Source organism: Chanos chanos, chromosome 2, assembly GCF_902362185.1.
Source record: "Chanos chanos chromosome 2, fChaCha1.1, whole genome shotgun sequence".
Classification (NCBI taxonomy): domain Eukaryota; kingdom Metazoa; phylum Chordata; class Actinopteri; order Gonorynchiformes; family Chanidae; genus Chanos; species Chanos chanos.
In genome coordinates, this window is record NC_044496.1 from 54,305,257 (window position 1) to 54,330,379 (window position 25,123).

General features: G+C 43.0%; 2 protein-coding genes across 2 annotated transcripts; one reads left to right on the plus strand and one right to left on the minus strand.

Moving 5' to 3' along the window:
• The first annotated feature begins 726 nt into the window (after positions 1-726).
• Positions 727-13,902, plus strand: sesn4 (sestrin 4). Its single transcript, XM_030766137.1, has 9 exons — positions 727-803; positions 9,253-9,453; positions 9,875-10,057; positions 10,507-10,752; positions 11,106-11,202; positions 11,396-11,520; positions 11,810-11,976; positions 12,703-12,847; positions 13,813-13,902. The coding sequence occupies exons 1-9, from the start codon at positions 738-740 to the stop codon at positions 13,900-13,902; spliced, it is 1,320 nt and encodes a 439-aa protein (XP_030621997.1). The 5' UTR covers positions 727-737.
• An 8,628-nt stretch (positions 13,903-22,530) lies between these two features.
• Positions 22,531-25,123, minus strand: foxo4 (forkhead box O4). Its single transcript, XM_030765854.1, has 3 exons — positions 24,464-25,123; positions 22,738-24,210; positions 22,531-22,543 (listed from the first exon to the last, which is right to left on the minus strand). Exons 1-2 carry the CDS (start codon positions 24,893-24,895, stop codon positions 22,759-22,761), a joined length of 1,884 nt encoding a protein of 627 aa, XP_030621714.1. The 5' UTR covers positions 24,896-25,123; the 3' UTR covers positions 22,531-22,543; positions 22,738-22,758.

Below are 25,123 nucleotides of genomic sequence, written 5' to 3' on the forward strand. Positions count from 1 at the left end.
CACATCGTTTATTAGCAAGCTGATACAGATGAAACATAACACATAAATATTTAGAAAATTTGCTTCAGAGACTGGGTTCATATTTCTTATCCATGTACTTAACTCTGAGGACAGGCGTACTAAACTTATCTGTAAAACATATTTAGAAAAATTCATGTGTTGTGTTGTGTCTTGGATATGACCGTGTCTCAAATTAATAAACTGACTGTGAAAATAAGAAATGCTCCCAGTACTGGTTACTGGATAAACAGATCTATGTTATATGTTTATATACATGGAGCAACTAACATTCTGTGAATACAGGGACGAGACTACTGAAAAACTAATCATTTTTATCAAACTTGTAAGTCCACCTATAAGTCCCAACGCATTACGTCAAATAAGTCCGCTTAGAGGCAGGGTCAAGCAGTAACAGACAGGTACTTTTCCACCAAACCGCATCGCTGATTGGCTCAGGTCTCAGAGACACGTTGGTAACCTAAAATTCCAGTTCTACCCGCTGATTGGCCACAATCATCATACACACCCCCATTGCTTAGCCCGCCTTTCGTGTAGTCTGATTGGACGAAAAATCATTGGAAATGTCAGCCTATTCATTTTTTTGTTCAACCCAGTTATTCTGAAGCTAAATGTCCGACAAGAAAGCGTTATAGCGGCTCTGCTTTGTTCGCGAGCAAGGTTCTCTACAAAAGCAGGAGAGATAGAAGAGCTGTATTCATGCACTAACTAGGAGGAAAATGATCATCTGCGCAAAGAAAATGGATTATCGCCTAGGAACTCAGTGCCAGCGCGTCCAGAACCAGGTAACGTTTCAGCTACGGGTTTACTGTATAAGTGAATTATGAAAGTTAACCAGAATGCTGAAATAAAAATCGAGCAAATAAAAATAAAATGTCCCTTTCAGCCATTCACTCATTCACTGGAAACCCTGCAGCATGAGGCTGTTGATGAGAAACAGTTCCCGATGAGTTTTAGAGATCACTGGAGAACAATAAGCGTCCGTGCATTTGTGAGCTACTTGACACACATTAAAATTTTAATTTATTGCCGACCATATTCATGTGATATCGCGACACAGTAGAATTGTCAAAACACCAGTAACGTTACAGATTAAGTTATCTTGGGGACTGGTTGTCATTAATGTAAGTGTCACAAAGCTTATACAAGAATAATGTAGCGCAGTTAGCCAGCAAACAGTATCTCAATGGCTGGACATTGTTCTCTCAATGACTGGATATACCCTAGAATAGAATCAGACCAAAAAGCCATAATACCATTTTAAAGCAGGACCAACCGATAGATGGCTTGCAGAAGAGCAGCAATTCGTTTCAATAGCTAGGTAAATTAGCTTTCTGAGATAGCCAGCTCGAGATAAATGCCTGCTAGTACAGGTACTGTGTTGTTTGCTCCTAATATTTCAACTTTGCTAACACCATTAAAGTGAACTAGTTTTTCACTCGAGTTCTCAAGTGTGTAAATGATTTCTTACCGTTGACGTCTAACTTTTAAAACTTCTTGTCCCATAAATTAATGATTGGTCGTTAGTTAGATGGTTGAAAGCAAACTACAGAAGCGGGACAGAACATTTTACTGACTTAGTACATTCGCATTTGGTCCTCATTTATCACTGGTTGCCAGTTAGTTAAACAACGGTTTTTTTCCTTTGACATGACCGCATCACATTGAGAACAGCTCTGACACAGACAGTCCTTTTGTTTGGTATTTATCCACTAATATGTTGTTACAATTCCCCTTTTATCCAATGCCTGTCAGTTATAAAACGGGGAAGTTAATTGAGATTGCCAAATCAGCTATCTCCGTTTACCAGTGTTAGCTGCTGGCTAGCTTTGCACAGTCTTCATTGTAATTCGTATTCGGAATGCCGGCGCTGTTTTATCCTGTAGTTGGCCTTATGTGAATAAAATTGCACATATTTCACTCCTGAAATTCGTCATCAGATCAACTTAGACAGTAACACCAGGAAATATGTTGATACAGGTATTACTTAATGGAAAAGGGCTTCAAAGTTGAGTGACCTACAGCGAGTGAATGAAGCTCGATTCATTTTTTTTGTTTGTTCATGGAAATACGCAGCGCATATCAAATGCCTGAAATGTCTCGCATGTCGAAACACAATTCACGCTATGCTGCTTATGAGAATGCAAAAAAATGACCGAATATTTGCGCGTGCGAAGAATTGTCAGAACTAGGACCCTTTTTGATTTACCAACCAGTCTTTTTGTTGCACTGCAGATCAGATTAGACAAATACAACGTTACAAGTAACGACAAACCATTAAAAATAACGTGCATGCTTAGCAATTTTTCATTGTCTAGTCGATACGTTCTTTCAGTCTCTTTCTCTTTTTTTTGGACGATATTTGGTCGTCTTTGTATGGTATGATGCTGAGATACTGCCAATCAAAGTTGTTTTTCTCCTATCCTGCCTGTATTTCTATTTAGCACCAACAGGGGTCGTTGCGGACAAATGCGTTTACTGCGTTTTTGAATACCGAGGAACAATAGAGGAATGCGCTCTGAAACCCTACTGTCTTACTGTATTTTGCAGCATGCACAGATATTTCTCTCTCTCTTTCTCTCTCTGTCCCCCCATTCTCTCTCTCTCTCTCTCTCTCCTCCTCCCCACACATATGTTGTCGGTTTTTCTTTGCACGCAGTTGACCTTTTTAGGTTTAATTTCTATGCGTAATACAATTTTGTGTGAACAATATCTCTGTAAGTGATGTAATCTCCCTTCTCGTTTGATAATGGGAACATCATAGCCCATCATAGCAATACACTTGTCTTCACTCTCACTTATAAATCTTTACCCTGTGAAAGCTCAGACTGTTAATAAAACAGCTGACGTACTATGATAGAGGGCATCAACGGATCAAAACAGATTGGATAGACATTTTCTGCAGGGAGGAAAAGAAGGCGATGAAAAACAAGTTGTGTTTTCTTTTCCCAGTCTTTTATCCCTCCGCATTTTCACAGATGCGTTCTTAAGAAGACGCTCCCTTCCCCTCAAAACACACACACACATACACACACACACACACACACACACCTCCCACAACCCTTATCTTCTGTCAATAAAACAAAGGCTGATAAATGGCAAGAGTTGAAAACACGTTCTTATCAGCTGGCTTGACATGCTATTGCTCATGTTTTGCATTCTCTCACTGAAAGGGACCAGTGATGATATGAACCAGCCTTTTGGCCCACTTATCCATAAAATATGTCGAAGGGGGGAAAAAAATAAAAAATAAAAGGCAGATCGTTATTTGCATATATTGCGCCATTGCGTGAAGTAATGTGCCTGCGATTACACTGGAAAAACAGAACACAGATCGCGGTTTCTGCCTATCAGCTGTCTCTCTGGACTTCTCTTCATTTAAACCAAGGTCTGCACCCTCTGTGTTTTGAGAGGCATTTATTTGTTCCAAAGCCAGCTACTGTTAAGCACTACTGTAATCACTGCTTGATACACACAGACTTAACAACATTTGTGTGTTTATTCATCAAGGGTCTCCCCTGTCTGTTTGTCTGTCGGTCCATATGCGGCCAGGCGCGTTTGTCTTTGTGTTTGCTGTCGTCCTTTTTTTTTTTTTTCCCCCCCAACACCCCCCACGCCCCCATAAGCTGCAGCTGGCTGTTTTGTTCTGCTCTTTGGGCTCAGGTTGCCAAGCCAGAAGAGTTTCCGCCGTAGTTAGTCAGGTTTAAGAGCAGCAGGGGCAACAAGCTTGTGCACCACAAGGCCAAAGCCCTCCGGGCTCTTCGACACTTCAGATTAAATATCACCATCCAGCTCTTTTCCAACCACATGCCCTGCTCTACCCCCCCCCCCCCCCATCTCCCCCCATCCCTTCTCCGTGCTGAGATCTTTCTTCTAAAATCCATTTTTATGATTTTTTTTTTTCCCCCAGTCATCCCGTTTCCCCCCCACCTCTGTTTCAGTCATTTCCTCTTCTATGCCCCAATTTTTATGACTTGTCTTTTCATCTGATCCTTTTGTGTTTCTTTTGCACATTTTGGGTCTTCTTTCTTCATCTGACCTGTGTTTTTTTTTTTTTTTTTTGGGTCACGTTCAAGTTCGATTGTCAATTCAAAACGTGGTTCTCTTTGGTCAAGCAGAAAATATCTGCTTTGTTTGATTTGCTCTGCAAACACACGTTTGTCTTTTGTTGGTGTCTTTGTCATGTCTGCTGGAGGCCTTTTCCCAGTCTATGCCTGCCTGACGCGTCACTTCACTAAAAACAATCAAAGAAAAACTAAAACAAAAAAAGCATCTTCTTCAGCATTTTCGTATCGATAAGCAAGATCGTTCGGTCGAAAACCTCTTCCTCCACCCCCATCTTAGACCACGAGCCAACCTCTACCAGGAAAGAGCAGCTCAAGCACTGGTCCTGTTCGGTCAAGTCGGGGAATATTTTATTCAAATATGTTCCAATGAAAATTCAAATGTATTCAAAGACCAAGTCGTATTTTGTTTGGACAGGACAAGAAGCTGGAGAACAAACAGCGAGTGCACCCCAGCCACTTGGTTTGGATTTGACTATGGGCACTCACACATGGGTCGGTTTTGTATTGTAATCGCCCTTCGACAGAGAGGTCAAAACTAACGTTGCTGATGTGATGTGAGAAACAGAATCGCAACGGGAGCTGGGCGAAGTTAAAAAAAAAATTTCTTCGAAATTTGAGGGTTGTTTTTGTTCTGGTGGCATTAGTTTTTGTTTTATGTCTCAACCAAAGCAAAGGTTCAGCAGAAATACCGTCAGGGACTTGCCAAGAGGATGTGTAACTTCCTGTTTCGGGGTTGACTTGATGTGAAGCATGTCCCTGCATGTCCCTGGTGCTGATGAGAATGTGTGTGAGCCAATTCGAACTCTTGAACGATACACACACACACACGTCTTTGAGTCATTCTCTGGCATTTTCCATTGTAAGCATACAGGTGAGTGTATGTTTGATTCATGTTTCACTACACGTTCAAGAAAGATACTGGTAAAGCTTAGACAGCCAATAGGGAGTCAGTTTGATAATACCAATACATTTAGGTCAGTTGGGTTGTTATGGCTGGAGAAGTGCTAGCAACATGCTAGCACAATGTTTCTATATAGAGACGGGTTTGTGATTGGTGTGCAGAGACCAGGATGAAACTCATTAAATTTGTTCCTATATCAAAAACGGCCAGATGAGGAAAATTTTCCTGATCTTTTAAATTTTTTTTTTCTCAAAATCGGGGAATTATCAGCACCAGGAGAATAGACAAGGACGTCTCAGGCCAAAACATCTGCGCTTGCATCTGTGTAGTATTTTGAATTTCAAGAACGACACTAACATTGTGTCTCCAAACGATTCCACGCAACTTTGACTTTTTCTTTGAACCTTTTTCTTTTAACTGTGTCTGTGTGTGTGTGTGTGTGTGTGTGTGTGTGTCTTCATGTGTTGAACAGTATGATCTGGCTGCTCACATGACTTGTATTAGTAGTTTGTTTTTCTTTAATTCGTACACACACACACACACACACACACACACACACAAACAACAAACAACAAACAAGCAAGGCCTGAATAATGAAGTCTCGCTCCATCTCAGACGCAGCATCAGCGTCTTAACGGGCAGTCAGGCTCTGTCAGCGTTGGCCTGGGAACACGACGCCCTGCGTTGAACCGTGACCGCCTGGTGAATTTATCTTTATGTACAGTCGGCTGTTTTTCTGGGTCATTCCTGAGGAATTGTGGGTGTTGGTATTAGACCCTGTTGACATGTGGTTTATTTACTGGGTAGGGGGAGGCAAAAAAAAAAAAAAAAAACCCTCACCCCAGAGTGTCCCAGAGGAGAATGGAGTTTGATCTGTAGCGCATTTAGAAGTTAGCATCTAGTCTCTGTTTGTAATGTCCAATCCATATGTGAGTTATTAGCCAAGCTTCCAGAGGTTAATAGGAACTGTCAGTCATTCAGTAGAGTTGGCGGAGAAGCTGAGCTGTCTTGTTCCGTCACCAAAGTTTGTTTGATTTGAAGTTCCTGAAGTGTTTATTCTCACCAGCCGCTTTGCTTTGTTTGATCAGTAACTGCTGACTGTCTTTCCTGGTTAAGCCAATATGAATGGTATTCATATGCCTGTTGGGGCAGTCAGTGTCTCCTTGGCCAGTTTGTCCCGGTCATCGGTGGGAACTGTAGTTTTTTGGAACTCCACACGTGCATGTTGATATGCCTGTTCGCCCGGGTGTGTTTTGCACATGTTGGTAAAGCCAGGGCAGGGTGAGTGACAAGACACCTGTTCCCCACACACGGACACACACACAGGGTGCCTATTCCTTGACAGAGAAAAGTAGGTCAAGGTCTTTGTAATATTTGGGAGTAATTTTGAAGGGCGGGGGGGGGGGGGTCTCTTTCTCCAGCGTATCACCGCTAATGTTTGTTCTCTAAGAAATAGTGAGAACACTGAGAACACGTATTTGATCCAGGTCTGGTTTGACACATTTTATTTTCTTAACACACTGAGGAGATATCTTGCTTTCGTTCAGTCACTGTGCTGTGTTTAGGTTCATATGAAATCACTGAGTCTCATCTTCGTTTTTGGTTTGGTTTCTGCCGGCCAATTTGAATGGGGGCTGCTGTTAGGGATTGGGTGTGGCTCGTGGAAATGGCCCAGGGGGTATTTATGAATTGCTGTTAGCGTGAATTGCGGAGGCCTGACTCGTTAGACATGTCCGTTGCATAGGGATGGTGTTTATCTGTCTTATCTGTGCAACTGCTCTCCCAGCTGTCTCCAGCAGCTATTTATAAGCCCAGCGCTGGCCGGAGCCGGGCTCCTGTTTGACACTGGGTAGAGACATCAGGCCACGCAGGGATAGCAACGCTGAAATATTCACCTGTCTACGCTTGTGTGGATCGTTCTTAAACACAAGCCGTGTCTGAACCGCTCATGACACGGTTCAGAGTTCATCCAAGATCCAGCATAGGATAAAAGTGTTTTTTTTTTTTTTCTTCTTCTTCTCTCTTAATTGAATTAGGTACTTCCGAAAGATCCGAAATAAGTTTGCCACATACATTCCCAGACAAAATGTATTGAAACTGAGGAACAGAAGGAGTTTAGACAGAAAAGCATATGGTGCAGGGTAGGGTTCCTTTTCTCTCTCTCTCTCTCTCTCTCTCTCTGTCTTTCTCTCTCTCTCTCTCTCTGTTTTTTTTCTCTCGGATGGGTTGAAGAGTCTTAATCCGCTTCAAAAAGGGAAGAGGGGTTGACTCACAGCAGTATGAAGGCTAAGTTGAGACATTGGACCTGATACGTGACAACATTCATGTTTGGGTTCAGTTAGAAGCCAAAGCCTCCTCTCTCTCTCTCTCTCTCTCTCTCCCTCTCCCTCTCTCTCGCTCTCTCTCTCTCTCCCTCTCCTCAACTCTAAGTGTAAGTCACCCCCTCTCGACCATGGCTGCCTGTAAGGCCGATGAAGTGGTGGTTTACTCGAAGGAGCTGCTCTTGCCAGTGCTGCAGTCCTTTCAGCTCAGAGAGACTTGGCTCTGGTCTGCCCCAGGCTCCCATTTCACATACCAGAGAGAGAGAGAGAGAGGCGAGAGCCATTTTAGATTTAGAGCTCTTATTTAATCAAACATGGCTGGAAAGTTTCCTCAGGATTTTTTTGTTTGTTTGTTATTTGTTTGTTGTTATTTATTTTATTTTTTTTAAAAACTCGCAGCTCTCACTTTCTAGGTGCAGTTTTTATCTTTGCTCTTCCAGCGTTTGGATTTTTTTTTGTTTGTTTGTTTTTTGATGTGTGCATGTGTTTTGTCCTAAACACCTTGATGTTGAAATATTCACGTTTATTATTCTGCTCTTATAAACGGTCCGTCCCACGCTCTGCCTAGTTTTGTAACGAGGCGTTGTTCGCCTTTACTCATACCATGTCTTTATCATATGAAGACAGCCTGCTCTGTTCATACTCACCACTCATCTGTTCTTGTCCTGACTGTAAGGGCCACTACACGCTGACAGACAGACATGGGCTGGGGGGGGGGGCCACGGCAGGAACAATGCTAATCCGCTAAGACAGACGCAATACTGACCAAACACACAGGCCGCTGGTCTACAGGGTCAGCACAGAAACATCAAGGAACGAAAAAAAAAAAAGAAAAGATCTTGTTCCCTCACAAATGGGCAAAATAAGCCATTACTGTTACGCTGAATGCATTAAATGACACAAAAATATTGTTACCCGGCACACGGTGTCTTTTAATGTTTATTCCGGGTTCCAGAATCTCTGGACACGCCTTGGAAAGCATCTTGTTAGATATTTGTGATTCCAGTTTTGTTTCCGTAATTACTGGAGGGAGGCGTAAAGGTCTGAAGGTGTGAATGATTACAAGCCAGATTTTAAAAAAAAAACAACCCTGAAAAACTCAGCCTCCTTCCTCACCCTGGCCGGCCTGCTTACTGGGTGGAATGTTTGCTTCTGTCTGTCTTTATGCCTCCAGGATCCACCGCGTTGGCCTTGTTTGCTTGCTGTTTTTTTTTCCCCTCTCTTCTATTTTTATTATTGCCAAAGAATTATTTCAAGAATGCTGGAAGCTATATTCCATCTGTTGGTTTAAGAATGTTCCGGAGAGAGTAATACATACTCTATAACCTGCAGCTAAAATGTGGCTTTTGCTGCTCTGTGTGGCTCTTTTTTGGAGTCAGTCAACAGCCAGTACTTTGCCAGAAGCAGGAAAAATAGGATACATGGCAAATTTAGACTTTGAAAACACTGGAAAATGACATTTGTCGAAGAAAAATAAAATGTTTTTTTCTCTGTTTTAAACATCCACAAATCGGATATGTTGTTGTTGTTGTTTTTGTGGACTGCCAGATTGGTTTACTGACGCTTTGAGAAAAGTAACTGCGACCTTTCCCTAAGGCTTTGAATGGGGTTGCTTTGACCTCTAACTGCATCCCTAACACCAGAAAACTGAGCTCAAAGTCTGTTATTTTTCTGAAGACTGGAGCCTGTGATCATGACACACTGAATCACCACACAGGCTGTGTCTTTTCTTCAATATTTCTTTTGAGCCTTTTTTTAAAAACACCATTGGACCAGATTGTGTGTGTCTCTCCCTCTCTCTCTCTCTCTCTCTCTCTCTCTCTCTCTCTCTCTCTCTCTCTCTCTCTCTCTCTCTCTCTCTCTCTCTCTCTCTCTCTTTCTCTTTTTTCCCATTGTAAGGGTTTATTTAAGTGTCTTTCTTGTTCTTTGCCTCCCTGTTCCGTAGGCGATGAAGGTGAACTCAGAGAAGGAGCGTGCCTCCCTGTTGTGCATGAAGGCACTGGCCAGTAGGGGGCGCCTAGACACGGTCTCTCAGCAGATGGCCACTCACCCACAGTATCTGGAAAGCTTCCTGCATAGCCAGCACTACATTCTCTACATGGACGGCCCCCTGCCTCTTGAATACCGCCACTACATAGCCATTATGGTGAGAAAACCCACTCAAACACGCACACACAAACACATACAGGAAGCTAAAGGTTATGCCAAGAATACACACACACTCAAGCTGAACACAGAGAGAGCGAACCAGACATAAAGCAGAAGACTCAGGAACAGTTTCAGAGCAGAGGTTACAGCAGCTGCTCAGTGCAGATCATCAAGCAGATAGAGCTTATCATCAACAACGACCACACAGACATATCAGATAAAAAAAAAAACCCATATAATATATATATACACACAAGAAGTTACGAAATATTTAGTGGAAATTCACTGAGGTTTTTTTGGGGGGGTATTTACAGACAAAGAGTCATGGAACTAAAAGAGCAGATGCAGAGAGAGAGATAGGGAGTGGATTTCGAATGCTTGTGTGAGTAAGCGCTTATTTTCTGCTGCTGCTGTTGTAGGCTGCAGCGAGGCACCGTTGCAGCTACCTGGTATCTCTTCATGTGGCGCAGTTCTTGCGTGTGGGCGGAGACCCGCTGTGGCTCCAGGGTTTGGAGGCCGCGCCACCGCGCCTCCGTCACCTCGACCACATCAACAAAGTCCTCGCCCACCAACCCTGGCTCACTGCGCGTTCCCACATTCAGGTAGACTGGAGCGCTCTGTCCCTGTTGTCACCGCGTCACTAAAGCAGCCCAGAAACCCTGTGGAGACTAAAGCTGTGTTCAGCTTGTTTTAATACGTCTAGATTTAGTTTTAGCTTAGGCTTAGCTGTAAAAATGCTACGTAGTTACCTTATCTGCAATGTTCAGCAGTTTCTCTCTCTCTCTCTCTCTCTCTCTTTCTCTTTCTCTCTCTCTCTTTCTCTTTCTCTCTCTCTCTTTCTTTCTCTCTCTCTCTTTCTCTTTCTCTCTCTGTCTCTCTCTCTCTCTAATAGTGTGTCTCTGTGACTTCCCTGTTTTTTGGGGGTTTTTTTTGCTGTTTAACTTGCTTTGATAACAGTATCAGCCACTTTTTTTTTTAAACTTCAACATGTGGTGTTTCAGCAGAATGTGTTCGTCTGGGATGTGACGCTGTCCCGTGTGTCTTTCCCCAGGCCCTGCTGAAGACAGGCGAACAGTGCTGGTCTCTGGCTGAACTGGTCCAGGCTGTGGTTTTACTGGCCCACTGCCACTCTCTCTGCAGTTTTGTCTTTGGCTCAGGGACCGACGCAGATGCCACAGCCAGCACCAGGGCGTCTCACGGCACGCCCCCGGGCTACTGCCTGTGTGACGCTGCCAACGGCAACGCGGCCATGCCCCCGTCACCCACCGCGCGCACAGACTGGACGCCGCGCCGGCGGGTAAAGTCCGCCGCTCTGAAAAGCAGAACCAGACTTTTTAAACCTCTTAACTGAGCTAATCAGGGGGCTTTAACTTCGTGTTTAAACGTTCTTGTTGCGACCTCTCGTTCATTTTCCACTCTTGAAATGGAAATGGTACAGAAAGAAAGCTCCAGAATTTCTACAAACAGTGTAGTCCTATATGTATCAAGTGTCTCAGGGAAAATATCCTGATCTAGAATCAGCACCTGGCACTCAGTCTCACTTTATTTAATAGGACTGTGACAGGCAGAACCTGATCCCAGATCAGCCTTTCTGCTGGCTGCGTTTAGAATTCACTGTTAATGCAGTCTTACTTTCCCATGTTCATCCAGTCTCTAGACTCCAGCTGTGAAGCTGATTGCCTTCGAGAGCGAATCCAGAAATCTCAGGAGGAGAAGGAGAGAATTTCTGATCGGTCTCTATATACAGGTACACACACACACACACACACACACACACACACACACACACACACACACACACTCTGGCTGGTCTCACTGTTGTTGCTGTGTGCAGGTTTAACACAAGTGCGAATACAGCCTTTATATTTGGACCTGTGAGTAATACTTATCCGCGTGATGAAGACGTATTGGTTGATGATTTTTTTTTTTTATCTTGTCAGATGTAGAAGATGAAGAGGAGCTGGTGTGCTCCGCAGACCCCTCCCGCTTCGTCACTGACCCCGATTTCGGCTACCAGGAATTTGCCAGTCGGGAAGATGACCATTTCCAAGTATTCCGGGTGCAGGTGAGGACATGCGACCCTGCGTCGAGTGTCGATTTTCAAATCCATCAGGGCCTAATCTAACTTGGCATCCACCCCTTTTTTCTGTTTCTTTTTTTAAAACACTTTTCTGAATATACATGGTGGTGTTATTAGAAATAATAGCCAATTCTTCAAATTTGGGTACAGATATCTTTCTCATGGAGGCTGTTCTATAAAGTAAGATTTCTCAGAAAGCCGGTGTTTGGAATGCTGATAATGTGTATGTTTTTTTTTTTTGTTTTTGTTTTTGCTTTTTTGCTTTTTGGAATAGGACTATTCGTGGGAGGACCACGGCTTTTCCCTGGTGAACCGGCTCTACTCCGACATCGGGCACCTGCTTGACGACCGTTTCCGCAGCGTGGCCTCCCTTCCCTCCCAGCACAGTCCCGACCTTAAGAGAGCGATCTGGAACTACATCCATTCCATTTACGGAATTCGGTACGACCGGAGTTTGTCCGCCGTCGCCCGTCGTGTTACCACGCGCGGTGAACATTTTCGTACACTGTCTTTTTTTTTTTTAACGGCCTTTCGTATCTGGTATTAGAGCCGTGTGTTTGCGTAAGTGGATGAGATGAGATGAGATGAGGGCGTCCGTACACAGCGCGGTGTTTCATCACACAGTTATGGCAGAACCACGGCCAAAACCCTGAGAGGGTTTGGTCTGTCTGTGACATCTGCTCTGCTCCGTCAGCTCATTCCCACACTCCTCTCATCACATTTCCACCGCTGACCAGTCCTGCGGGACTGAGCCCCAGAGAGGGGAAGATATACCCCCCCCCTCCCCCTCCCCCCCCCTTCCTACTCCGACCCCCCCAGCCTTTGCGTGTCTGTTTTGACCCCCCACTAGAGCGGCAGGGGATGTGTTCTGGAGGAAAAGAGCGCTTTGAGCAGGCAGAGATAATCTTAGTCTGAGAATCGTGTTCACCAACAGAGTCTTACAATAAGAATACTATGATGACCTCGGTGGTTTAGTGTTCTGAGGCTCTTTTCGCCCATTTCGTTGTCTGCGTTCTCTTCCTGTTTACCAGCGTTGCATTTTTGAGGTCGCTTTCAATATCCTCATTTGAATGATTTAAACATGTTTCACAGAACCAGTCTAAAGAGCATGTGTCTCTGTGTGTGTGTGTGTGTGTGTGTGTGTGTTGATGGTACCTGTGTCTGCAGTTATGACGATTATGACTACGGGGAGGTGAATCAGCTGCTGGAGCGTGGGCTGAAGCTTTACATTAAAGCTGTCGCCTGTTACCCTGACTCCACCAAGACCCCCCTGTGCCCCCTGCCCTGGCCTTCTCTCAAAGCTTCAGAGAGGGTGAGCTCTGCATGTCACTGTCTCAAGCACACTGTTGCAGGTTTTTTTTGTTGTTTTTTTGCGCTCTCTCTCTCTCTCTCTCTCTCTCTCTCTCTCTCTCTCTCTCTCTCTCTCTCTAGCTAATCGGTGCGCGAGCACACACACACACACACACACACACACACACACACACACACACCACTGTCACCACGCCCGGCTGTCATTGTCAGTGTACGTCGCAGTAGCAATTTTCACCACTTTCCCACACTCAGGTCTACCTCAGTGATAACTGACAAGTCAGTCAAATGAGGCCAATGGCGATTTAATCCTTAAAAAGAATGCGTATGGGTCGGTTGTGTGGAAACGGGTTCGTTTTCCAGAGGGATGATGCTCAACAGAGTACAGGCTTTTGCAGATTATGCCGTAGAAACATCGCAACTAAAGGTAGCAGGATTATTTCACCACCTCAGACAACGTCGCCCAGTGCAGTTTGCTGAGTCAGTGAAATACCGCAAAGAGGGACAGACCTCTTCTGCTTTGGGTAAAAGCTCATTGTCTGGTAAAGACTCTCCGTCTGTCGGAAAACAAGCGACACTGGCAGCTTCCTTTTCAAGAGCTTTGGCATGTCACGAAAATAGTAAAAGGTGGCAAGAAATAAGTTGGAAGCAACTGACCTTACTTTCATACTTTACAACAAGATCTGTGCTGTGTGTGCAGTTGTCTTGTGTTTTTTATTCTGTGAAATACTTCTTAGATATACAGTCAGACATTTACTATTTAGATATACAGTATGCTGTGTTTTTGGTGATACAAATAAATACTGATACTTACTGATAACATTATACCTTGTTAAGGTTTTCATCATATCGTATCGCATATCGCCATTTGTTAGTCATATCGCCCAGACCTATTGTAAAATGATGTTGTTAATGTTTTTCTCACTCACTCACTCCCTGTCTCTCTCTCTCTCTCTCTCTCTCTCTCAGATCCACGTGAATCTGTTGGTGATGGAGGCGCGGCTGCAGGCAGAGCTGCTGTACGCCCTAAGAGCCATCACCCAATACATGATCGCCTAGGCAACACAGGTCAGAGAGGGAGAGAGAGAATTACAGCGTTCTGTGCTGTGGAAAGAGAAGAGAGAACAATGGACAAACTGAGGAAAGAAAGGAAGGACACAAAAATAGAAGAGATGGGGGGGGGGGGGGGGGGGGCTTGAAGAGAGCAATATCTCTCCCTCACTGTATCCGTTTCCTCCTCCCCCCACCCCCCCTTCCCACCGTGATGTTTTACAAAGTTTACTGGCTTGATTGAAGGTACTGCTGTGACAGCTCATTGCCAAAGGGGAAACTCTAATGATGCAAAGCAATCTCTCTCTCTCTCTCTCTCTCTCTTTCTTTTCTCTCTCTTTCTCTCTCTCTCTCTCTCTCTCTCTCTTTCTTTCTTTCTTTCTCTCTCTCTTTCTCTCTCTCTCTCTCTCTCTCTCTTTCTTTTCTCTCTCTCTTTCTTTCTTTCTCTCTCTCTCTCTCTCTCTCTCTCTGCATGCCTTTTTCTGTCCTCCTATATTTTCTTTCTTTCTATGACAGTAGTCTGTCCTTATCAGTTTCTATTTTTTCCTCCCTTTTCAGTATCTTGACCCTGGATTAATGTGCAATTATTATTATTATTATTATTGTTGTTGTTGTTGTTGTTGTTGTCAATGTTGAAGATGTTCATGTTATTTTCTTTGTCGTTCTGTTTTTTTTACTGGTAGAAATGGAGAAAGAATGGATTCTCTTTGACACAAAACTCATTCTCTCCTCTTTTTTTGTCTTTTTTTTTGTGTCTCTCTTTGTTTTTCTTTTCTTTTTTTACTTTTTTTTTTCTTTTCTGACTCTTTGTTCTTATACAGTACTGTTTTATTGTCGTTGTCAACTCTGATGTTTTGAAGGGGAGTGTATTTGAGAGAAATCGGTAAGTTTGCTTTGCGACTGGTCCAAGTCAGTGTTTGTTGAGACGGCAAGTCAATAGACAAATGTTGACAGATGTTCAACATTGCTTCCTAATACTTTATGCGAAAAGGACAGAACAAAAAAAAAAACAAAACAAAAACCTTAAGAACATTTGCGAGAGAGAAGGTTTGTGTAGCTAGAAGTTTATTGTTTGTCTTTTTAGTGCACTTTTTAAGGTATGTTTAGAACTAATTAATCCTGCAGGGCTCCATTCAGAAATGAAGTGTGTCCGACATCCCAGAGGTCTCTGTTCTCCTCCACACATCCGAAACGAACATGCATTTATTATTCATGTGAGTGAGGAGGAGGGAGCCCAATGACCTTTTGTCCTGTGGAAGTTGCTCGACTGAGTCTGGACAGAACCTTTTTTTTTTTTTTTCTCTCTCTTTCTCCTTTGTCATTGAACATGACAAAATCCTAGACTTGGGGTGCGAAATATAAGTAGTGCAATGTGCGGTTTACAAGCCCTTCCACACCATCTTGTTTTCCCATGAGATGGTTGTTTTTTTTTTTTTGTTGTTGTTGTTTTTTTTAAAAAAAGGCAAGGTCTTAAACTGTCAGACTGTATTTAGTTCAATTGTGAATCTGATTGTTGAATACGTTTTCTAGGTCTTGTCCTGGAGACAAATGTATCTAAGAAGGGGAAGAGGTGTCACTGATGTTACATGTGTCAAACAGTTTTTTGTTTGTTTGGTTGTTTTTTTCTTTTTTTTTTTCTTTTTTTGTGAGGGGTGTGTGTTTGTTTGTTTGTTTGTTTCTTTTTTTTTTTAATTTTACTGCACACATTTAAAAAGGTCACTAATATTTCTTTGAAAGGAATTCAGAACAAGGAGTGAAGAATAAGCTCAGATTTGTGCGAATTTTTTTTTTTTCCCCCCATGATGACGCACTTGGTGTATTGATCAAGTGAAGGTAGATTCTCCTCAGTTTCTTTCCACAGGGCAGTGACTGTCCAGATTTACTGTTAATGTCACTTGAGTTGCAAAAGGGTCACATTCTAACCGCTCTTTGAAACTTCTTGTGCTTGGTTAAAAAAAAAAACAACAACAACACCAACAACAAAAAAAAACCCACACTGTGTTGTCTTTAACCAACTGTAAAAACAGGAGCTGACGAGGGTGAAGTACCAAATGTTGGAGAGGAGCTTTGGTTCTTTGGTGTATGGCAGCTGGTGTCATAATTGTGTAAAAAGGCCTTATTGGTGAAAGATACAGTGAGTAATGTGAGAAGGACCCGGTGTGATTCAGTACAATGCCTTTTCATGCTGATGGTTCGGTTTGAATAAGAACACAATTATTGCCAACTGGAAAAAAATGTTTTGATATTTTAGTAATCACTCATTACTTTCCTTTTTTTATTTTATGGGGTTTTTTTTGTACATGCGATGTATTTTTATGTCCGCTTTTTTTTGGGGGGGGGGGGGTATTGAGGGACGAGAAGGGGGGGTTGGGGGGGTTTGCTGCTAAGTCCCATCAGTTGTGCTTCTTTCACATGGAAGTGTATTTCACATACAGCAAGATGGGATGGGGTTGGGGTTGGGGGAGGAGATGTGTGTATCAGAAGAGAGAATGACTTATGTGTGTGTGCGTGTGTGTGTGTGCGTGTGTGTGTGTGTGTACTGAGCTGTTCAATGTTTCAAGTCGGAGACGAGATGAGATGAGATGAGTCGCTGACAGCGCTTGGAGTCGGTGCCTTTCCAATTAGGGCTCATCCAGCGGAATAAACTGGACTGGTGTTCTTGTCAAAAAATATTCTGGGCTGGGCTGGGTTCGGTAGGCCGAGCTGGAGAGGACAAAGCTACACGAGCAAAGAAAAAAAAGCAATTCAGAGGCTTGAATATGGAGTCTGACGGCCAGTTGACCGTGTTGGGGAAGGCGTCTAGGATCTGGCGACCAGTACTCACAATAGTAACAATGTACCATGGATGTCTGCTGTGGGGATGGAGGTGGGCTAATGTCTGCCTAATTCCATTCTAATTGGCTACTTAGGAATTCCCCTCTGTGATGTCACCAAGCTGGAGCAACAGTTTTTTGGGGTTTTTTTTTTTTTTCTTTAAGGCCACTCCCTCCCCCCAAGCCCAGAGAAGTATGGACAGTGACTCAGAGAGAGACTGAAGGATCATGGCTATTGCCAAGTTGTTCAATATTTACCGCGTAAATGTAGGGACAATAAAGAAAAAAAATAAAACTAAACAAATTAACAAAAAAAAATTCAAACACGTTGCAAAAAGCAAAAAAAAAAAAAAAAAAGTTTTGAAATGTGAAAACTTATTTTTTCTATAAAGATATGTTATATCATATTGCGTTGTGTTGTGTTTTCTCCCTTTCTTTCTGGTGTTGCATTTGCTCGAGTCAGATCATTACACTCAGTTTTGCATGACTTGATACGGTTCATATTCCTTCAGCGAAAACAAACAAAAAAAACCCAAAACCAATGGAAAAACAGCTGAAAAAAAAGCATTGCCTCTGATACAATACTGCCACCTAGTGGCACACAACTGTCAATCCAAATCCCAGTGTAAATGAATGGCCTGTGAACAGATAAAGCCAATTAGCTATGTGGTACGTGCAGTATGAAGCTACAGGTGTACTATGGCCTGAACTGACCTGTCTCACACTCAGTGTAAGGTCATGTTTACCTTCGCCGGAGATTAAACCACCAACAATATGACAGAATGTACTTTTGCTGTTTCTGTTAAACATGTCCCCTTCTTTCCTACACGTGCAGAAGGAGTTTGCCCCACCCCCAACTGTTATTATGCACTTTATATGCCCTGGATAACCTTACATGCATTAGCACACGAGTTTCCTTGGTAATTTAAATCAGATTTACTTCACAAAAAAAGACAGATTGTGCATTAGGATACATTAAACTAATTAATATGCCATTGAAAGGTCTCTAAAGCAGGCTTTGGAGACTGTTAAGAATAAGAATTCAGTGGATCCCTCTCTGTGATGGATCAGTCACATGTTGTGCTACTGACCTACAAATAGGAAGCCACAGTGGTCTTCAACACGTATCAGCGAGTGCACGCGGTGTCAATAAGAATAATAGCCTGTTATTCTGTTAGTTTAATTCTGTTCTGTTAACCTGTTATTCTGTCCTTGATGCATTTGATGATTGGAAGGCTATATTTAAAATAGAAACAAAACAACAACAACAAAAAAAAAACAGACCAAGAGAGACAGTTTGAGTTAAACTGATTAATTTTATTTCCATTCTCCTGGACTGTCGCTACAGTCACCCCTGACTAACTTAACAATAAAGTAAGATTTGGAGAGAGAAAAAGAGAGGGGGGAAAAAGTAAGAAAACAAACAAACAAACAAACAACAACAATCAAACTGAATCAAAGCAATCAAGTACACGTAAGTTGGCTATGCACAACTCAACCATTTTTTTTTTTTAAACCCCTCCCCCAGTTTTAAAAGCAAAAACAAAACTGAGCCTCGCCCACAACTAAAATAATGTATTATCAAAAAGGGATGCTTAGCAAAATCATCTTGAGGAAGGGGGAAAATAGACACTACGAGAATGTGTACTTAAAAAAAAAAAAAAAGAGTAGTAATTAATGAAACAGGAAATGCTAAAGCAGGGAGAACAAAGTGATTTAATGAGAAAAGCAAAAGGGTAGAAAACTGCAGAAGCATCGAGGTGTTGGCCGTGCAAAGTCTTATCTAAGTGGGCTTTCACCCTGTTCAGCTCTCCCTTTAAACACTCAGCCAACTACTCATCACACACACACACACACACACACACACGCACACACACACACACACGCGCGCGCGCACACACACACACACGCACACACACACAAAAACAAAACAAGAAAAACCTTCCATCTGACACGTTCTCTTACATACTCGCTGTCACTCAAACATCTCACATTGGTCTCTGTCCTCTCAACATTCGAACTTGAGCGGTCCTATCTACTATCAATTCTCAGGTCATTCAAACATGCAAACATGCAAATATACTCCTATGTCACTCATTACATTAATTACTCAAATCCACTGGCATTCTCACAGACAGGCTCACAAACACACTATCCCACACACACACACACACATACACCAAGATGCATGAACAGGGAAAAAATACCCAAATACAAACATGGGCTATGATGTAAACTTTTTTTTTTTTCCATTGGTTTTCTTTTTTTTTTTTTTCAGTGTGGAATTCATCAATGCAAGTTCACCACAAAATGCTGCTTTAAAGGAAAACAAAATACAACAACGACAAAAAAAACAACAACAACATTGTGCTGCATTCTTACAAAATATTTGGTGAAAAGATTTTGCCATAAAATGCCTGACACCCCTCTGCATTCACAGTTTTATTTAGAATCTATTTTAAGTGACAAACAGTTTTGGGGATTACAATATAGGTCATTTTTTTCCATCCTAAAGTCTACATTTTTAAAAAATCATACTCAAGTTATTTTTGTGCTGTATAAAAATGATTCAAGGCCCTGAAATCTAAATATGCACCCATGCATTATGGCCCTCTTTAATTGTTACCAACAATTTCTAGCACCGGTCAATAGAAAATATATATATATATATATATATATATATATGTATATATTTGTGAGCAAGCACTTTCTATGTTCTATTGAACTCAGACCTTAACAGTCCAATGATGAAGAACAGGTCCAGCTCTCCAAATGATGTTTTAAAATGAGTCTGATCTACACACACATACACACACTTAAAAAAAAAAAAGCCAGAAAAGCTGGTTTGAAATTTCAAGATAAAAACCATTCAAATGAATAATTAAATACAATGTCTAGCCATCTAAAATAGAACAAAAAAAAGAAACAAAAACAAACAAAAAAGAAAAATTGCTGAAAATATGTTGAATGCAAAAACCAAAATGCTATAGTGTTCATTGGCAGTTTACAGTTTTCGATGAATGCATATGTATCATAAACTTCTCTTTATCAAATAAAAGATTAGTTTTTTTGTTGTTTTTTTTTTTCAAGATGTTGAAATGATTAATTTTATAGGGCTGGGGTTTGGATTAATATATTTGTTTTCTCTTTTAACATATTAAAGAAAAAAAAATCAAGGTGTTGCTAAAGGATTATCTCATCACCTCCCATCAGGAAGTTGTGTTTTCGTTATTCTATGTTCACTACCCCTGAGTGTTTAATATTGCATTAATCATCCATTTTACACTGGACCAGTTTTTTTCCTCTTGAGATGAGATCATTTACATTGTCTGGCGAGTGACAAGAGAGTTTATGATACCGTTGAACAAGTGTCACTGTTCAAAATTTACACACACATTTAAAAAAAAAAAAAAAATCAAGTATAGTGATTTTAATTTATTATCTTTTTTTTTTTTTATTTCTAAAAGCATGATATACTGGAAAGCAGTGTTTCGCAAACCCAGTCCCTAACACCTCCCCTCCACCACGTCTAATGCATTACTGCCTTGGCTCTGTATTCATCCACCTGAGCAAAATGACTGACAGAAACAATGCGCCTGGCCAGAGTGAGAGATACTGAGGACCAACTTGAGAAACACTGGGATAAAAGTACATCCATGCAACTTTACGACTCCTTAAAATGACTTTTTTTTCTCTCTCTCTCTTTCTCCCCCCCCCCCCCCCCCCCCCCCAATCAGCTTCAGTTGTGTAAAGCTTATCTACACTGAAATACTTTTTCCATCCCAAGCGCTGACTGTGTGACATGTAGTTCTTAGTGTTCCTTTGGTTATGTATAAAATCTACATGCATTTCATCTCTTTTACAAAAATAAAAGGATACATACAAAATGACCGTTAAAAATGATCGGAAATTACTTGTGCTCAGACCGAAAGGAAAAAAAAAAAAACGGAACAAACAAACAACAACAACAAAAAAAAAAACACCAACAGTATATTTCTGACTAGTATGAATACCTGCTAATTATGTTTCACTTATAACCTCAATCTAAATTTGATATTAAAACTATAATAATCAAATATACTCATTGTTTTCTGTTCAGTAAGCTCATAGAAAAAAAAAGGTTAGTACTATATAAGAATCAGAGGAAAGAGATTATTTCACAGAAGGCTCCTGTACATTCTACACTTCAGGAGCACCTGATCATTTTTTTGTTGTTGTTTTTGTTGATTTTTTGTTTTTTTGCTTTTATTTATGTGAAAAAAAAAAAAGATTTTTGCCTTTTTTCCTTCAAGATTTCATTCTCATACAAACTAGTACATATTGCATGCTGAAAAAAAAAGGACCAGATAAATGCCATTTCAACTTGGATGATTATACCCAGCGTAACTCTAGGTTTTTAACTGCTGGTACTGGATTCATGTACTTGAGTCGAGCATTAGGAGCGTTAACATTCCGTAATACGTAAGAACTTCAAATAATGCATTTTCTGCAAAGAGGCATACTGTTTACTTTTTCAATAATAACACTACACCAACCAAGCGACTCGTTGGCCGAGTAGAAAATAACATCCCCAGAATGCCCTTAGAAAAGGAAAAAAAAAAAACAAAAAAAAAATCACATTTCTTCATACTGTTAATGTAGCTAACGGCACAACAAACACAGAGCAAACAAAGACAAGCCTCACCCTAGTCATCACCCTCCATTCTTCAGCAAATCAAGCATTTCCATATGCAGAGGTCACTAATTACCAAAACTAAATGCACACTGAACTATTTTTGACGGAATTCAGTCTCACTCTTGGGAGTTTACGTTCTTCTATGCACAAAAAAAAGAAAGAAAGAAAGAAAAAAGAAGAGGAAGAAGAAGAAGAAGAAGAAAAAGAAGAAGCAGTTTTAAACATATGCTTCGTACCGCTGAGTGTGAGTAGTGAGAATGGAGTCAAAGTGTCTAATCACACTGCGTGTTCTGGTTTCACTGAGACCCCCTCCACACGTACAGTGATTCACTCAGCAGACCGCGCCGGTCTTGACCGGACTCCTTTTCGTGCCATATCGTCTCGTCTTCCGTCGGGGGGGGGGGGGGGGGGGGAGGGGAGGGAGAGGACTCTCCAGCCAAAAACTGTGATTGTTTCCGATTGGTGTCGACGTTCCTGCGGAACCTGGTGAGTCTCATCCCCTGTCGTGAGTCCATTCTCTCCAGGAGGAAAAGCGAAGTACCGACTCCTTTTCTAAGCTACTTTGGTATTAGTAATTATATAGTTATATATAATTATATATTATATATATATCCTAATAAACCTGATTAGTAGTTTATCAGTCGTGGCGTCTGCGTTTTCGCTTGCCTTTTCACTCATTTACCAACGTCGCGATCCTACCTCTCCCCTCAAAACAAAAAAAAAAATGATAAAAAAGAAAAGGGAAGAAAAAAAAAGCCGTATGTATTACACCAAAATCCACACAGAAGATGTTTCAGATCTCGGTTTCTGCATGCGGCCCATAGATAGTCCAGTAACCTCTCCCTCTTCCTTGTGTTGGCACTTGACATTAATGAGGTCTGCTTTTCCGTCCATTCAAAACACTGAGTCAGCAAAACTACAAAATCAGCTTAAAAAAAACAAAACAAAACAAAAAAAAAACCCACAAAGGTTTAGGCCAACTCTATATTGAAATCCTCAGCCAAAACTGTTCACGTATTACGAGGTAAAATGGCAAATGCAGAGACAAAAAAAAAAACCCCAAAACTAAATGGAGAACATTTCAGGCAATGCAGCATCTGTGTTTTCATGATGTAGTGAGTGGGATGGGATGGGATGGGATGGGGGGGGTGGGGGTCTTGTCCTGCAACAGGAAGAAAAACAAGAACATTGTGTACATAAAAACATCTGGATAGCATTCAGTCATATAACTCACAAGAAACAGCATAACAAATAAGAAAGGCAAGAGGGTAGAGAATAGAACAGAAGCGGAGAGTATCAACTCTAACGTAACACCGATATGCTTTGGCTCCAGTTTGGTAGCTCCATGAACATTACCTGTTTCCAGACTGAGGTGAATTAGCTGGGGACCCAGTTGTGGGAGGAGCTCTGTGTGGTTGCTGGCCCTGGGTAACCCTGTCCTCCAGGCACAATAGGGTCAAAGTTAAAGTCGATCGCGTCTCCGTCCATGAGGTCACTGTTAATGATGTAGTCGACGTCACAGTCCAGATTCTCTGTGAACATGTCAATGTCCAGGTCGGTGGGCAGACGGTCCTGAGAGGGTAGGAAGCAGCTTGGCGTCCCAAACTGGCTCATCCCCTGGAGTCCCCCGTTACCACCGACTGGGGGTACGGCGCCGTGCTGAAGCAGTCCGCTGCCCGGCACTTGATGCTGCGTCTTCAGGGCCGTGAGCTGGGGTGGTTCCTGGCCCATGTCTGACAGCAGCATGCCCAAGCCCAGCTGCGAGTGCGGCTGGGGGGGATGCAGCTGCGGCTGAGGCTGCGGCTGGAGGGGCATTTGACCCACTGAGCTCGGCTCCATGCTCTTACCCAACATCATCTGAGCGGGTTTGGCCATGGGTCCGCCAAGCCCCAGAAGCCCGGCGCCGCTCTGACTGGGCATTAGCGGGTCAACCTGGGTCATCATGACATCGGTGGGCGGAGGCGAGTCGGAGGTGAGCAGTGCCTCCAGGCTGGAGGGTACGTGCGTGCCGAAATGACCCCCGCGGGACCCGGGCCCGGGCAAAGGGTTGAACAGAGAGTTGCCGAAGCTGGATTGACTGGGGTTCGAGCCTCCACCTGGCTGGACCGAGCCCTGCGGCCCTGGCGGAGTGGGAGCCTGTGGGGGTTTAGCTGTCTGGAGTTGACGGTAAGAGGGAAAGCCAGAGCCCCTTGGCAACAGGGTGGATGCAGAAGGCAGCGGTGTGGGCGGAGCCGGAGGGGCTGTGCTCGGACTCGCCCCTCCCTGGGTGGGCGGCATGAGCGTCAGCCCGTCGATCAAGTCGAGCTCCTCCATGATGTTTTCCGTTAGCGTCGGAGGGAGATTGCTCGTGGAGTACCCACCGAGGAGCCCGTCTTCAGGCAGGTCATCCTCATCCTCCTGCCCCGTGGCGATGGGGGAGAGCCTGCCACTCAGCGTGCTGGCGTTGGAGCTGGTCCGCGGCCTGAAGCTCGTCCACATGTCCGGATCGTCCAGGCTGCCGCGGGACGAGGGGCTACTGCTGTTGACCCCCCATTTCGGGAACTGCCCGGGGGGGCCGGGGCTGTCGGCGCCCCCCGTCCCAGAACCGCCTTCACCCTGCAGGGCAGAACCAGCCATTCCGGCAGCTCCCGCCTGCTTCTTGGTTTGCTTGGCTCTCATGCGACTCTTCAGCAGCTTGCTGCTGTTGTCCATGGAGGCGGCACGTCGCCGCGGAGCTTTGCCCGTCTTCCCCCCCTCAGGATTGAGCATCCACCAGGAACTCTTTCCCGTAGATTCGTTGTGTACCCTCAAGAATTTGTTGTGGAGGGACAGGTTGTGACGAATGGAGTTCTGAGGGAAAGGGAAAAGAATGATACGTAATGTTTATGCGTTTTTGTGCGTGTCGCTCTACTGGTCTGTGTTCATTTTTAATATTCAACATTGTATACGGGACAGTTCTGTTATTATTGACAAATCACATCGTGGCACCAAAGAGTCAAGGTCAATATTACAGACAATATTATTAACGATGAAACAATTAATGATAATATCAATATTTGTTAAAAAAAAATTCTGACGAATTATGAAACTGCAGGTAAAGTACCTTCCAACCCGCTGAGCTGTTGCTGTCTCCTTTATCTTTAAAGTATGGCACCGTTTTCACCATCCAATCATAGATCTGCGCTAAGGTGAGGCGTTTCTCCGGTGAGTTCTCGATCGCCTGGCTTATAAGATCAGCGTAAGACTGATTCCCCCAGGCATTGCGACGAGACGAGCCTTTTCGGGGCGTGGCTCCACCCACTCCGGCAACGACTCCTCCCTCTGAGACCACCACTTTCTCAGGCTCGGATATGATTTGCTGGGTCTCGTGTTTATCATCTTCGGCAGGCGGTGTTCCCGCTGCAGACTCTGCGCCGTCTGCCCCCTCTGGTTTGACAGCTGAGATGTCGGGTCTAGGCAACGGCCATGTACACGACCTCGGTCTGCTCTGCGGCTCAAAATCTGGGTCAATCGGGGGTACGTTCTCTTCCTCCATTGTGTAGTGCGAGTCAGACAATTTTATAGGGAGGCTTTGATACGGCTGTATTTGAACTTTGTATTATTAGCTCTGACAACAACGTAGGAGTGAAATGTGATAATCCAGTCTCTACAACGATGTTGTAACTTGTTCATACATAATAAAAATACGACAAAATATTAGTATGTTGTGGCTGTCGCCTAGGTTGCGGTGTGTCCGTGCTGTTCATAAACACGTGGAACAGCT

Bases quoted from the DNA above. Each gene is read 5' to 3' on its own strand.
- sesn4 (XM_030766137.1), top strand. From the start codon at position 738: ATGATCATCTGCGCAAAGAAAATGGATTATCGCCTAGGAACTCAGTGC. The intron at 9,454-9,874 runs GTGAGAAAACCC...CTGCTGTTGTAG, and splicing joins GCCACTACATAGCCATTATG to GCTGCAGCGAGGCACCGTTG. The intron at 11,203-11,395 runs GTACACACACAC...TTATCTTGTCAG, and splicing joins TGATCGGTCTCTATATACAG to ATGTAGAAGATGAAGAGGAG.
- foxo4 (XM_030765854.1), bottom strand. From the start codon at position 24,895: ATGGAGGAAGAGAACGTACCCCCGATTGACCCAGATTTTGAGCCGCAG. The intron at 24,211-24,463 runs GTACTTTACCTG...CCTTTCCCTCAG, and splicing joins ACAGCTCAGCGGGTTGGAAG to AACTCCATTCGTCACAACCT.